Source organism: Drosophila hydei, unplaced genomic scaffold, assembly GCF_003285905.1.
Source record: "Drosophila hydei strain 15085-1641.00,03,60 unplaced genomic scaffold, DhydRS2 tig00000060-arrow-pilon, whole genome shotgun sequence".
In the NCBI taxonomy this organism is placed as follows: Eukaryota; Metazoa; Arthropoda; class Insecta; order Diptera; family Drosophilidae; genus Drosophila; species Drosophila hydei.
Window position 1 is genome coordinate 8,982,160 of NW_022045656.1, and position 13,599 is coordinate 8,995,758.

Below are 13,599 nucleotides of genomic sequence, written 5' to 3' on the forward strand. Positions count from 1 at the left end.
ATCAAGTCCTCTGTAAAGTTCTGTACATACTAATTTAATAATTGTTCATGCACTAGTAGAAAAAATTGTGGCTATCATATTTTTATTTTATGTTTTTTCTTGTGTGGACAAGTACAGTTATGTTTTTAATGTTTTACAAATATCGATCAATATTTACTGTGCAATATTTAGATGCTCATCTACAAAATTGTAATGTATGTAATTTAATACAATTTATACTCAACAATATACATGAATATGTTTGTAAATCGGTGAATCTATGTCTAGTAATTCTGCCAAGGCAGAGTGTAATCGCGTGGTTTAAGCTTGCCCATCGCTTTGTATCATTGGGGGTGATGATGATGGTGGTGAAGATGCTGTTGCTGCTGCTGCTGGGCATGATAATGTTGTTGCTCGGCTGCGGCCACTGCATCGAACATGGGAGTATGCACTTCACCGAGAAACTGAGGTGTTGGCGGAGCGTTGGGTTCAGCTAGCTCACCAATTAGTGGCATATCAATATCTGTTGAAAGAGCACTCTGGCCGTAGCCAGTCATTCCATATGGCTGCTGTTGGTGGTGGTGTTGTTGCTGCTGCTGCTGCACCACAGACACCTGAGCGTATTCGGCAGCAGCTTGAACTTGCGGATCTAGCATGACAGGCGCTGCCTCCATTTCACCAAATTGTATTGGCGTTGAGTGCTGCTGATGTTGCTGCTGCTGCTGTTGCTGGTGCTGCTGCTGATGTTGCTGCTCCTGCTGCTGATCCTGTCGTGGTTCGGCCAGATGAGAGATTGGCTCAGGCACTGGCTGGGGCTCAATATATTCCCCTTGCTGCTGTTCATCGGTTTGCATATTCACTTGCGGAGCTTGTGACGGTTCCTGATGATGTTGCAGGTGCTCCTGTTGATCGTCTGGATGTTGCTGTTCCACCTGTTGCTGCTGGTGGTGCTGTTGGCCATCTTCTGGCGTTGGTAGCATATCGCTATTATCATCCATGGCATCATCGCCCATTTCACCGCCCTCGCCTGATGTTTCACCGTCACGACGAACCAGACCCAACATATCCAGCATATTGCGCTTTACGGCATTCTCGCTGGCGGCTTCTAAACTGGGGTAACAGGTGCTCAGACCACAACTAGCCAAATGCTGTGCCATTTTATTGCCATTGCTTGTGGCAAAGCCACAGATACAATGCATTTCCTGCGGCAAATTTACTTCCATTGCATCCACAAAATTACCATTACAATCGACGCCATGGCGGAACTGGGCGCGCTCGCAGCATGTCTGATAATTACACTTTACGCAATGCAGCCAACCGCTGTAGAGCATTGAGAAAAAAAGTTTAGTACCAAATAGCTTATATTCTGATTATTGGCACTTACGTGTAATGCGTCTCCTCACTGGCGATATCTGTATTGCACTCAGCGCAGGTTTTGCCCTCAAGGAAAGCAAAGAAAACTGGTCGTTTATAAGTCGAGAATGGCGGCTGCTCACGATGATGAGTGCGAACCTTGGGCGGAGGAATTAGAAGGGAATTGTTCAACAGCAGTCGAACTGGTTTATTCGTCTTGGTCATACTGACATGATGCAGTACTGCATGCTGCTTCAAGTCACCCTTCTCCAAAAAGCTCAGAGAACATTTCTGACAGCGTAGTGTCGGATCACGCTTGTTGACGTGCTCATCCAAATGCATAAAATAATGTTCAACCCGCAGCTGATTGACCTTGCCTTTGTGAGTGAAGTAAAAGATCTGCAAATAATTCATTTCGTTTAATCAACAGATTGAGAAGTATAAAGATTTTACTTACATCGAGACAGTAGGGGCATTGCAAAAAGTTTTGATTCTTGTGATCGTCGTAAAAGTGCCGGACCAGATCACGATGAGAGGAGGAGCGATAGCCGCAGGACTGACACCAGTAGGGTAGTTCCAGAGTGCTGTGCACTTTCTGTAGATGAGCGGTAAGCAGATGCAAAGAATTGTGTCGTTGCTGGCAAATCAAGCAATGATAGGATGGAGAGCCATCTGTCTTGGTTTCGGTAGGATGCATGATTTGGTTGTGCTTAGCCAGCACAGATTCGGTTGCATGCTTCTCCAGACAAAACAGACACTGGAACTGGTGTTGTTTACCCTCGGGCGAGATGTGTGACACCAAATGAGTCTGCAGCTTCTCATTGGAGTCATAAGTATCGCCGTTCAAGCAAATTGGACACTCCACAGTTCTGGTCAGCTCAGCTGGATTAGCTCGAGGCGAGCTATAGGGAAAATGCTCATAAAACTCTTCGGTACCATCGCTAATACCATAATAGAGTTCCTCAAGACCCTTGAGCTCGTCTTCCTCCTTTTTGATAACCACAGGTACCTTCTCTTTCTCGTCCTTTGCCTCCTTGGGCTTTTTGATTGGTACCTTGGCCGGCGTCACAACTGGCGTATTCGTTTTAGTAGGTCCTGTTTTTAATGACAGCTTAGAGCTAGCTGCCTTGCTAGCGGGTTTACTAACTGCGACAGGTGGAGGCGTGCTAACGGTGCCACGACGCTTACTTCCCGCTGGTAAAACATCCTTTTCCTTTTCACGCTCCTTTTCTTTCTTAACTTTACTTGAATAATCCTTGCTGGCATTCACATAGTCTGAATCACTGATAGCTACAAAACGAGAAAATAAGGTCGGTTTGTTAATAATAAACGAAGCTTTGTTGTGCGTTCCGATCTTATTTAAGGATATTGAAATTTTGTTAAGCGTCATCTATTTTATGATTTTTTGCTGAGCAATATTTTCAGATGAAAACATCATGACCCATCATAGTTGGATGCTAATATCAAGTTAATGCCATATATATACGTTATATCACTCCAAAAATCATAATGAATGCAAATAAAAAGTACCAGTTTTACATTGTATTGTATACATTTTCAGTTTAGTTATTGTTTTTTATTTCGTTTGCTGCTTTTTAGAACAAGTTAACACATTTTAAGAATGCCAAAGGTAAAATTATATGTAAATCAGTTTTTAAATGCTGACTCATTTAAAAATATCACGAATATAAGTAAATTTACATACATGGTAAAAAGAATAAAAAAAGATACGTTCATGAACATTCGATGTTAATGGATTGAAATAAAAATTAAAACATTTAAATATGTGTTGTGCACATTGGTATGGACATTGAAAATTACATTCGTCTTGGAGTGACAAAACGCATAGGCATTACAATATAATTCGGGTTTGGCATTTAACGCAGCTCCTGCTGCCCTATGACTAAATTAAACTATTAACGCTAATCACGGCCTACATACAAACTATCGATGATTTACTAACGTTTCTTGAGGCGCTTGGGCGTGGCATTGGCCGGTGTCTCCTTGTAATTGGGAGGTAGTACGCTCCAGTCTTTAAACGGATTTGTTGCAACCTATAAAACAGAGTTATCTTAATACAATTGAATACTTAATTGTGTTGATTTTATTGATACCCACCTGATACAGGCGCTGTGTAATGGTCTCATTGGTGGTAACGCGGGTCTGCTCAGCAATATGTATGATAATATTATTAAATGCCTGCAGTGCATACGTTCCAAAAGATTCGCGCCAGACCAGCTCATCGAGGAACTGTTGTATCATCTGACGAGAAAGCAATGAAAGCGTATTCTGGAACATGCGTGGTACAATGCGACGCAAGTACTCCATGACCGCCGAATTATTGTGCTTCGCTGCATTGTCAGTGGCTGCAGCTTGTACAATGTTCTTAAAGCCCATGCTAAAGAGTGTTATCTTATCTACAGTCAAATCTATACAAATTGTGCTGTCCTTGTGCACCCAACGGGAAAGCGGCTCTAAAATTGCCTGCAATTGAAAATGTAATGTTATTAGAAAAGCTATTCAAATTGGTAACCAATTGTGTTTTCCACAACCTGAAAGCGCTTTTTATAGTTGCGATCACCATCGGTAATTGGCTCTACGGCACGCAGCCGTATGGATTTGTCTGCATAATCGTAGACGCCAAGGACTTCAACCTTCACTTGACGTTGTGCGCCATCCTGCGACGTGGTGCCCAATGAGATGACCCCCACCTGCGAACACATAATATTACCAGTTATTAATTACTTTTCTTGAATTTAAAAATTTAAACGCACCTCCACAAACTTGCCGGGACCACCCAGTTTTTTGCACTTTTGATGCACTGCTAAGGTGCAGATAGCACGTAGCCACGTGTAAATTCCTTTGATGTAAACACTGTCAACCTTTACCCACTGCACAACGTTCTGGATGCTGGTCTGGCAGGCCCAATGATATATTAGCTTGAGCAGAAATGTTGGCGGATGCTGAGCCCCTTCAAATATGGAATTGTTGAACACCGATACGAACCGATATGGACAACACTCGCTAATCCACACATATCCGCCGGTATACGGGAACTTGCTAATGTCTGAGTAAACACCTATAAATACAATAAGTGTCAGTTAGATGATCATTAGTTATCACTTGTTAGATTTATTGTGGTATTACTCTATAGACTTAGAGATTTCGCTAATACTATTAACTGCACTTACCTAACTTGAGTTCGTTATTGCGATGATTAATGCAGTGCTGCTGTGCGCGCAACAATCCTTCTTGAAGCAACCACTCGCAGAACTTATTGGGAGTTAACATTAGTACGAGTTTGACCTTGGAGTCTAATTTGCTGCGCGTAGCTGCCATATCTTTAACCTTGAGGAATGGCTTGGCCAGCACAACCAGTGATGGATATGTTTTCCCCTGCATTTTCGTGTCCTTGCCATCCTTTGAGTCTTTACCATCTTTGCTCGTACTGTCATCGTTACTGCCCACTACCAGACCACCCACTGAATTGACCTCCGCAGGACGGAAGTTTTTGGGCGGCGCTTCGCCAGAACCTAATAGTTTGCTACTGGATCCTAAGCCAGACCCTTTGCCACCTTTGGGCTGTGGTGAAGACTTGCCAGTAGGCGATGCAGCTGCAGTTGCACCTGACTTTTTACCCACTTTCGATGTGGTTGATGCCGGACTGACAGAAGCAGCAACAGCTTTTTTACCGGCAGATAGGGCTAAGCGCTTGGCCAGTGGTACGTCGTCATCGCCCTCGTCCGATGACTCCAAATAGGCAATATTCGACGACAGACGTGGTCGACCCCGCCCTCGCCCTGAGCCACCGCCACCAGCAGCAGCAACGGCAGGAGTTGGGGGTGGTATATCTGGCTTTGGCGGCTTCTTTGGCAACGTGGCCTCCTTCAGCTCCTGCAGCACCTTACCTTTGAAAGAGTATGCCTGAAACACTTGACCATTAAACAGTTCCTTGCCTTCATTGGCGCTGACGGCGGATTTGAGCGCATTTTTCACAGCGTTGTGCTCATTTGTGATTTTCTCGTAGTAGGCTAACTGGGCTGGCGATAGCTCCTCTACCCAGCACTCCATATCAAGTGATATATCACTTCTAGTTATGCGCGTCATCTCTCCCAACGCACTGGGCAAAGTTTTACGTTATTTAGTCAAAATAATGCTTCAAATTAATTGGACAATACACTTTTTTCGCCGAGGCTGTACCGTGGATGTACCTGCGTCTTAAGTGTGACCAGATTTCCAAAAGTAATTAGAAAAATCGAAAAACATAATAAGAATTACACGGTTGCATTGAGAAAATTAGAGTGACCACATTACGCGAATTGAATAACATGAATTTAAATAAGTGACAATTTTGAAATGTAATTAGAATTAAAGACAGAATTAAATGTACATATATCTCAATGTATTTGTATATTGACTATACAATATATATACATATATATATATATATATATATATATATATATATATATATATATATATATATATATATATATATATATATAAATAAATAAATATATATATATATATATATATATACAAAATATATATATATTTATATATATATATATATATATATTATTCTTCTGCATACATTCCAAAAAAGCCGTTATCGCCAAAAAAGTGCCTTATCATTGATTTTTTGTTAAAACTCGAAAACTAATCAGTATATTGAATTTCTTTGTAAAATAAAGTTAATTAGTTAGTTAGACAAATCGTACGAAGACATTATTAGAGTACTGTATATATATTTAGTCATAAAAAAGATGAGATTAGTTCTTAGATTGCAAAAAATTTCCGAACTTTCATGTTTTGACATGAAATCAGATAACTTGACCCCCCGGTATCTCATTCAATGCCTTAGCCTTCTATTGTTATCATTGAAGAGCTATAATATATTTACAATGGGAAATAAAATATAACTGTAAATATTTTTGAATGAAAAGTCATAAAGTGTTGATAAGTATTTACTAGTAAAACAATAGTATTTAGAAATATGTAAACATCGCGTGATGGGTCTATAGGTGATCAAAAAACATATTAATATATTGATAAAAATTGGTATATATTTGTTATAATTCGAATTATTTTATGAATCACGGAAAGGCGCATAATACATTTCTATTAGCTAGGTATTAATAATGTAATAGTATTGGAGCAAATACATTCCGCGTACAAAGGAAGCCCTCGCTCTTAGTCTTGCGCTTGCCCTTGGCCCTGTCTGCTAATCGACTATGCCGCAATCAGCTATTCTAGTAAAAATCCATAATAAAAAGAAGTGGAAGAAGCAGAACTTTCAAGTGGAGACCGTATCACAATCAATTATGATAATCACAAGTTATTGCCATCGACTGTTTAATACTCGTTCGACTCGTAAAACTTTTCAATAATCCATACTTTAAGATATAACACTCCAACACTTAAGAAGTGATGGATAATAAAAATAAAAGGTAACTAGTGACATAACTGTAAAACTCCTCAGTATCATTGCTAGCTTTCATAAGGAAATAGATGAACAGACGGACAGTTAGTCTGTCGAAACAGAAGATGTACCCGACACAAAAACAAATATACCCCATTTCATGATTTTTCATTTCATTTTTGACCCATTGGCATTTCGCTAAATCGTGTCTTTATTATTGCGTATTAAGCATTTTGAATATCATCAAGTAGTGTGTCGTAAAGTATTTCCTTAATATTCAAGCCCCAAAGGAAGTCCAAATGATTCCACTTTTTCTCGGGCAATCGATACGCTCGTTTTAGAGACCTTTCGTCCAGTGTCATCCGTAGCTTATCCACATCTATAAGACTGGCGAAATAGTCATTATCACTGTAGTACAGATAGATGGGTACATCAATGCCCTCGACATCGTAGTCTGGCGGAGTCTTGCTGCCATAATCTTTCTTGTTCCTAGTCTTGCCATAGTCGAACTGACGGAAATAACCTGAATTGTATTCCTGCAGATAGTGGAATATTTGATTGATTGAGCAGCCAGCCGGTGTTGTGGCCATAATGTCGGGGATCATTGACTCATTCAAATACGGTGAGTCCCAGCCTCCCATCAGGAAAAGCACATTGGAGCACATCACTTGGGATATTGCGCCATCGCTGCATAGCAGAGAGCCCATCAACTCCATAGCCTTGGTGTTGGGCATGAACTCTGCGCTACCGAACAGCTCGACAAAAGCATTGGGCTGGCCTAGCAGTGGTCCTGCCACCTTGGCCAATGGGCTTTCCATGTGACCCATCCAGGCAACTGGTGCCAACAAATGTGCCGAGCGAATGCGACTCCTGAATCTCTTGATCATTGAATTCAACACAAAGAACGAAGTTGTGCCCTGCGAATGTCCGACATACTGCAATTGATCCTCGCCCGTATTATATAAGACGTAATCCATCATAGCTGGCAGGTCATAGATGCCTATGTCATGCCATTCAAAGTTCCAGAAAGGCTGGAACAGAGGAGACTTATCGGCATGTTTCCTTGAATAGGTATTTCCGCGAGCGTTGCCCATCCAGACATCGTAGCCGGCATCGGATAGAATGAAAGCCAAGCCATTACTTGGGCCACTTAGAACCCAGTCAGATGAGGAGCAAAGCAAACCGTGCATTAGGAACATTACCGGACGATGGCCATCGTCGCCAGTGTTCTTGGAGTATGGTATGCGATGCATTGTTAGAAGATATCCATCAGAGGTTTGCACTTGATGTTCCTCAATTGGATAACCATATTTTTTTACAATAGTCACCTTTTAGATATATATATACATATATGTAAGTTAAGATTGTTCAATTTAATATTAAATACAATTTACCGTTGTTGTTGAACTACTGCGGCCGGCATTGGAGGGCAAACCTGCTACAATGAAAGCTAGAAAGAGTTGAGCTGCCAGAAACCGTAACAGCCACATTTTAAACACAATTAACTGATATTATTGACCGCTGCAACTATATTGCGAACAGGTGAATTTCAACTACCACTTATATACCTCCTGGTCAGTTTAATCAGCCAATATAAAATGTGAAAAGCTTCAATCATATATTATTATAGTACAGAATTAGATAACCAGTCGACAAGTAAGGCTTCCTGATTTATTGCAATCAGAATTGTGAGATTTTGTGGAAAAACTAATTCAACATGATTGGTATATAAATAGAAATCGTATGTCGTTGATAAAACTCTGTGCGTCAAGATTTTGATTATTGCTTTGAAATTTCATATTATTTGCATTCAAACACTTCCCGCCAACATTCTGATGAAATTCCCTTTATAAGTACTTATTCAAAAATCCCTCAATCGTGCATAGTAAATTGTACTTAGCAGAATTACTCCTCCTGGTCATACTTAGTTATTAAAATATATTCCTGTTATCTTTATTAGCACAACTTAAATCGGTAATATCTACGTAAATTTGTAAGCATATTTACTTTAACAAATGGAAATACAAATATGTGTATTTATATTTTATGTTTAAATCGTTTCATACTGTTATTAACAGTTAGAATTACAGACACTACATCTCTGTTACTTAACAGTTTAGTACAGAATTTTTTATTAAGGCATCAAGCCGCATTCAAAAGAAAATATATAATGCGTGAAAGACGTGAACGAGACCGAGATCGGGAAAGAGATCGTGATCGTGAACGGGATCGGGATCGGGATCGAGAACGAGAGCGGGACAGGATCCGTGAAAGGGATAGAGAACGGTATCGCTCCAAATCTAAATCTCCTCGCAGCAATAGAAATAGATCAAAGTCAAAGAAGAAAAAGTCTAAGAAATCTAAGAAGTATTATAGACGCAGTCGTAGTAGCAGCCGAAGCTCATCTCGCAGCACAACTCCGCACAGTTCCCGCAGCAGTTCACGAAGCAGACAGAGCAAGAGTAGGGACAACGATTCGCGAAAATCAAAATCTAGATCCATATCACAACGCACAACCCGAGCACCCAGTTCAGAAAGCTCTACACGCCCGGCCACTTCTTCCACGCCCGCCGTCAAAGCCATTGATTTATTGGATGCCAAAGTGCAAAAGGCTTTGGACACCATTGACGAGGATACATTCAAGCCAACAGCATTCTTCAGCACACGAGATCGAGAGGCACAGGATAAAGACAAAGTAATTATTGACCTAAATAAGGAGACTATTAGCGTACCCAAGCCAAGCGAAGTTGTGACAGCAAAAGAAGACGATATATTTCATCCAAACGTGAGTTATATTTTACCCTTCTTTGCGCCCTTTTACTTTACAATTTTTTGTTTTCAGTTTTTGGGCGATTCGGAACTAAAGGCAGAGAAATGGCTGCGCAAACTTTACAATTATCGTCAAAAGTATATAGAGCAGTAAGAGCGTATTTTAATTTAACAATTAATAAACAATAGAAGCTTAAAAAATATCACTGCCAGTTTTACGCGCTCGTAGAAGAGCTATTTCTGGTGTTAACTGTTCGTTATCTGACGGCTCCTTAGCACTGCCATCGGCCTCTAGCTTGCCCGCTTTGTAATCGGCCAAAATCTTTTCCGAATAGATAGCATTGAAGAGATCCAAGCTAGTGAATTCAGATTGAACTACTTCTGGTGCTTTGTACGATACATATGGCTTCAGCTTACAGCCGGTTAAATCTGGCACAATGATTTCGGGTATTTTCTCAGGTATTTCGACAAATTGACCATTTATTGTGATGCCTGTATCTCGAACTCCTCGTTTTTGTATAGCCACCGGTGGATTGGCCATTGTCCGTTGCGCTTCCTTTACCACACGTGTTCCGCGCTTGCCGTACACGTTGAATTTACGGAAGTTTCGTTTGCCAGCCACTGGCGCAGTTGTGCTGATAGCTCGAACATTGCCTTTTACTGAAAGCGACAAAAGTTTAAAACAATTATTCATACTTCTTTGTTTTAAACTATGCTGGTTAAATAACAAATTGCCCAAGCTGCAGCAAAAACAGCTGTTTGACTATGAGCTGCCAATCTAATGCAGTCGGTAGGGTTTGTTTTGGCATCGATACCTACTACATGTATTAAAACACAGTGTGGCAGCACTTTGGCTGTAGTAGTGGCCAAACAATATTGATATCGAAGTTTTCTGCTTATTGAATATAAATTGAGATTAGACACTACATCTTTTAGTTAGTTGGAAAGTTATTCCAGAACAGTTGTTCTTTCTGAACCGGTAAATAAACATAAGATCGCGGTAACGATGGTAACTGTAGGTAAAGAAGAAAATGCAATCATCCAATACAACATACTTATTTTGTATTATTAGTTTCAGGCACTAAAAGTTTCGATGACGTATTTGAGGAACACTGGCACAAAATATTCTGCATCACGCCAAGCAGAGATCCACCCAAATGTGATCCCTCAGTACTAGAGTATTTTGGAGTACTAAGTCTAACTGATATCCGATCACCAGACCGCAAATTGTGGTACATTTACTATTCCAAGCAACCAGAGGTCGATGAAACCCTGAACCGTATTTTCCATAAATATGGCAAAAAGAATATGTGTGAAATTTTCCGGAAACATACCTTTAGTGGGGTTGGATTGCGTGCCAGAGTGAAAGCTTATTTTTACGATAAGAAATGGCATGTGAAAGGCAATATACTAGAGGCTCCAGCAAAAACCTCCTGCAATAGCGATCAAATGCTCAAAATGATCACAGATCTGTACAATGAAGAACGGAGAATGCTTTATGGGTTCTTGTGTATGAAGCATAATGGAATCAGGAAGCACTTTTATTAATGGGATTCCTATTTAGTATTTTAATATTTACAAAATCTGTGATTCATATATGTACAATTAAAATAACCAAATACATCTCCTGTTATTGATTAGTTATTTTTCGATAAAAGTAAAAGCTTTATCAAATAATTTAATATGTATGTTGGTAGAACTTTAGCTTTGATATGGTGCCTAAATATACTAAGTCTATTAACTGGTTGAAATAATCTACTCAACTAGGTCAGACTTTTAATAATTAGTTTGTACGTCTGGAAGGAAGCATGGCGTCAAAAATATATGTATTTTTTAAGCACTATATGATTATCAAGATCAGATATAAATATAATAAAATAAACGTAAAAATTAAGAGTTATATTAAAGTCTTAATGTTTGCTTTTGTTTACCAATTTTACGAAATTTAATTCTGCCATTAAGTTCCAAATAAGTAAACTTTCTAGCACAGTCTGGCAACGCATAAATGTTCGAGTATCGATACTTGCTCAGCAGCTTTTGACCAACAAACTTGTGAAATGAATGATAAAGTCGAAGCTCTCCAAATATTTCATATAAATTGAAATGACAGCATTGGCTATTAAGGTACAAGAAAGATAAACGTAAAATAAATACAATTCTAGTATCGAGCGAGAAGCATCGTTTTTTCCCACCCACGCAAATAATGGCTTCAAATGGTATTCAAAAAATGTTACATTAAAAACAACAATATAAATTATTTATTAATTTCAGATATTGATTTCAATGACGAGTTTGAGAAATACCTGAGTCGTATGTTCTATATCAAGCCATGTGAAGTGACATCTAAATGTGATGAGTCGAACGTTGAGTATTTTGGAGTACTGAGTCTAACTGATGTCCGATCACCGGACCGCAAATTGTGGTACATTTATTATTCCAAGCAACCAGAGGTCGATGAAACCCTAAGTCGCATTTTCCATAAATACGGCAAAAAGAATATGTGTGAAATATTTCGAAAACATACCTTTAGTGGGGTTGGATTGCGTGCCAGAGTAAAAGCCTTTTTCTACGAGAAGAGGTGGCATGTGAAAGGCAATTTACTGGAGGCTCCAGCTAAAAGCTCCTTCAACAACGATCAAATGATTAAAATAATCACAGACCTGCATCATGAAGAACGGAAAATGCTGTATAGTTTTTTGTGTATGAAACACAATGGCGTCAGGACTTACTTCCATTAATGTAATTACTATTTGTTACTTTAACATTTACAATCTCTGTGATTCATATACATATGTAAAATTTAAGTACCAAATTTTGTCATATTAATCGATTATCTAAGCATTTCTTAATAAAAGTAAAAGATGAAATAAATACATTAATATTAATGCTGATAGAAGTGTATACATTTTTTAAAACATCTTATCAAAGATAAAAAACTAGTTAAGGCTCTAACCTGGCTATAAATAACCGCTCAACTTTGCGAAACTTTTACGAACAAGCCATATCTTTTAATCACCCTATTTCATCTTCGATATTAATTGTTATAATACAAATTCAAGAGCCAGAGAGTGAGCTATAATAAAATGAATATGAAAATTACATTAATTTTTTAGGGCACAAATTATTTTGTTCTATGTTTGTTTACAAGTTTGACGAAATTGCCGTTCTGCCATTAAGTTCAAAATAAATCACCTTCTAACGCAGTCTGGCAGCGTTCAAAGTGTTGAGAATCGATACTTGTTCAGTGACAGCTTTTGACCAACAAAGTTGTGAAATGAATAATATGGTGGAAGCTTTTAAAATGTTTCATATAAATTGAATGACAGCATTGCCGTTTCAAGCACAAGAAAACTACACATCAAATACGTACAATTTAGGTATCGAATCATAAACATAATATAATTATACCCACGTTAATAATGGCGTCAAATGGTAATTAAAAAAATTTACAATCAACAAAAATATACTAAGCCATTCAATTAAAATTATTTCTTTCCGCAGTTCCTAATTTTGATGAGGAATTCGAGAAATACTTACATCGCATGTTCTATATCAAGCCAACAGATGAGACGTCCAAATGTGATCCCTCAGATATTGAGTATTGTGGAGTGCTAAGTCTAACTGACCTGCGTTCACCAGACCGCAAGTTGTGGTACATCTATTATTCCAAACAATCTGAAGTCGATGAAACCCTAAATCGCATTTTCCATAAATACGGCAAAAAGAATATGTGTGAAATTTTTCGGAAACCAACGTTTAGTGGCGTGGGATTGCGTGACCGAGTAAAACGACATTTCTGCGATAAGAAATGGTATGTGAAAGGCAATATTCTAGAGGCGCCTCCAAAAAGTCCTTACAACGATGATCGTATGGTTAGACTGTTAACTGAACTGTATAATGAGGAGCGAAAAATGCTTTACAACTACGTTTGCATGAAACACGATTCGATCAGCAAATACTACTAATATTTAGGTACATAGTATATTTAGATTTACCAGCTCTGTGATTCATATACAATGTATAATAAAAGTAACAAATTTTTCGAAATTGATTAATGACTATTTGCTTACGCTGTG

The 13,599-nt window shown here is 38.8% G+C and overlaps 7 protein-coding genes across 7 annotated transcripts; 4 read left to right on the top strand and 3 right to left on the bottom strand.

The window, feature by feature from the left end:
* Positions 1-76: 76 nt before the first annotated feature.
* Positions 77-5,606, bottom strand: LOC111602584. The gene is made up of 8 exons (XM_023319740.2): positions 4,524-5,606; positions 4,107-4,411; positions 3,885-4,043; positions 3,451-3,816; positions 3,296-3,386; positions 1,790-2,622; positions 1,364-1,731; positions 77-1,299 (listed from the first exon to the last, which is right to left on the bottom strand). The coding sequence occupies exons 1-8, from the start codon at positions 5,437-5,439 to the stop codon at positions 324-326; spliced, it is 4,014 nt and encodes a 1,337-aa protein (XP_023175508.2). The 5' UTR covers positions 5,440-5,606; the 3' UTR covers positions 77-323.
* Positions 5,607-6,919: 1,313 nt separating this feature from the next.
* LOC111602587 (lipase 3) lies at positions 6,920-8,291 on the bottom strand. Its single transcript, XM_023319744.2, has 2 exons — positions 8,149-8,291; positions 6,920-8,082 (listed from the first exon to the last, which is right to left on the bottom strand). Exons 1-2 carry the CDS (start codon positions 8,242-8,244, stop codon positions 6,979-6,981), a joined length of 1,200 nt encoding a protein of 399 aa, XP_023175512.2. The 5' UTR covers positions 8,245-8,291; the 3' UTR covers positions 6,920-6,978.
* Positions 8,292-8,841: 550 nt separating this feature from the next.
* On the top strand, positions 8,842-9,693 carry LOC111602588 (splicing regulatory glutamine/lysine-rich protein 1). The gene is made up of 2 exons (XM_023319745.2): positions 8,842-9,539; positions 9,597-9,693. Exons 1-2 carry the CDS (start codon positions 8,925-8,927, stop codon positions 9,675-9,677), a joined length of 696 nt encoding a protein of 231 aa, XP_023175513.1. The 5' UTR covers positions 8,842-8,924; the 3' UTR covers positions 9,678-9,693.
* A 12-nt stretch (positions 9,694-9,705) lies between these two features.
* On the bottom strand, positions 9,706-10,297 carry LOC111602592 (39S ribosomal protein L41, mitochondrial). Its single transcript, XM_023319750.1, has one exon. The coding sequence runs from the start codon at positions 10,215-10,217 to the stop codon at positions 9,717-9,719; it is 501 nt and encodes a 166-aa protein (XP_023175518.1). The 5' UTR covers positions 10,218-10,297; the 3' UTR covers positions 9,706-9,716.
* Positions 10,298-10,372: 75 nt separating this feature from the next.
* LOC111602593 lies at positions 10,373-11,151 on the top strand. The gene is made up of 2 exons (XM_023319751.1): positions 10,373-10,542; positions 10,596-11,151. The coding sequence occupies exons 1-2, from the start codon at positions 10,530-10,532 to the stop codon at positions 11,069-11,071; spliced, it is 489 nt and encodes a 162-aa protein (XP_023175519.1). The 5' UTR covers positions 10,373-10,529; the 3' UTR covers positions 11,072-11,151.
* Positions 11,152-11,540: 389 nt separating this feature from the next.
* LOC111602594 lies at positions 11,541-12,377 on the top strand. Its single transcript, XM_023319753.2, has 2 exons — positions 11,541-11,739; positions 11,795-12,377. Exons 1-2 carry the CDS (start codon positions 11,727-11,729, stop codon positions 12,259-12,261), a joined length of 480 nt encoding a protein of 159 aa, XP_023175521.1. The 5' UTR covers positions 11,541-11,726; the 3' UTR covers positions 12,262-12,377.
* A 370-nt stretch (positions 12,378-12,747) lies between these two features.
* Positions 12,748-13,544, top strand: LOC111602595. The gene is made up of 2 exons (XM_023319754.2): positions 12,748-12,955; positions 13,025-13,544. The coding sequence occupies exons 1-2, from the start codon at positions 12,943-12,945 to the stop codon at positions 13,486-13,488; spliced, it is 477 nt and encodes a 158-aa protein (XP_023175522.1). The 5' UTR covers positions 12,748-12,942; the 3' UTR covers positions 13,489-13,544.
* Positions 13,545-13,599: the final 55 nt, after the last annotated feature.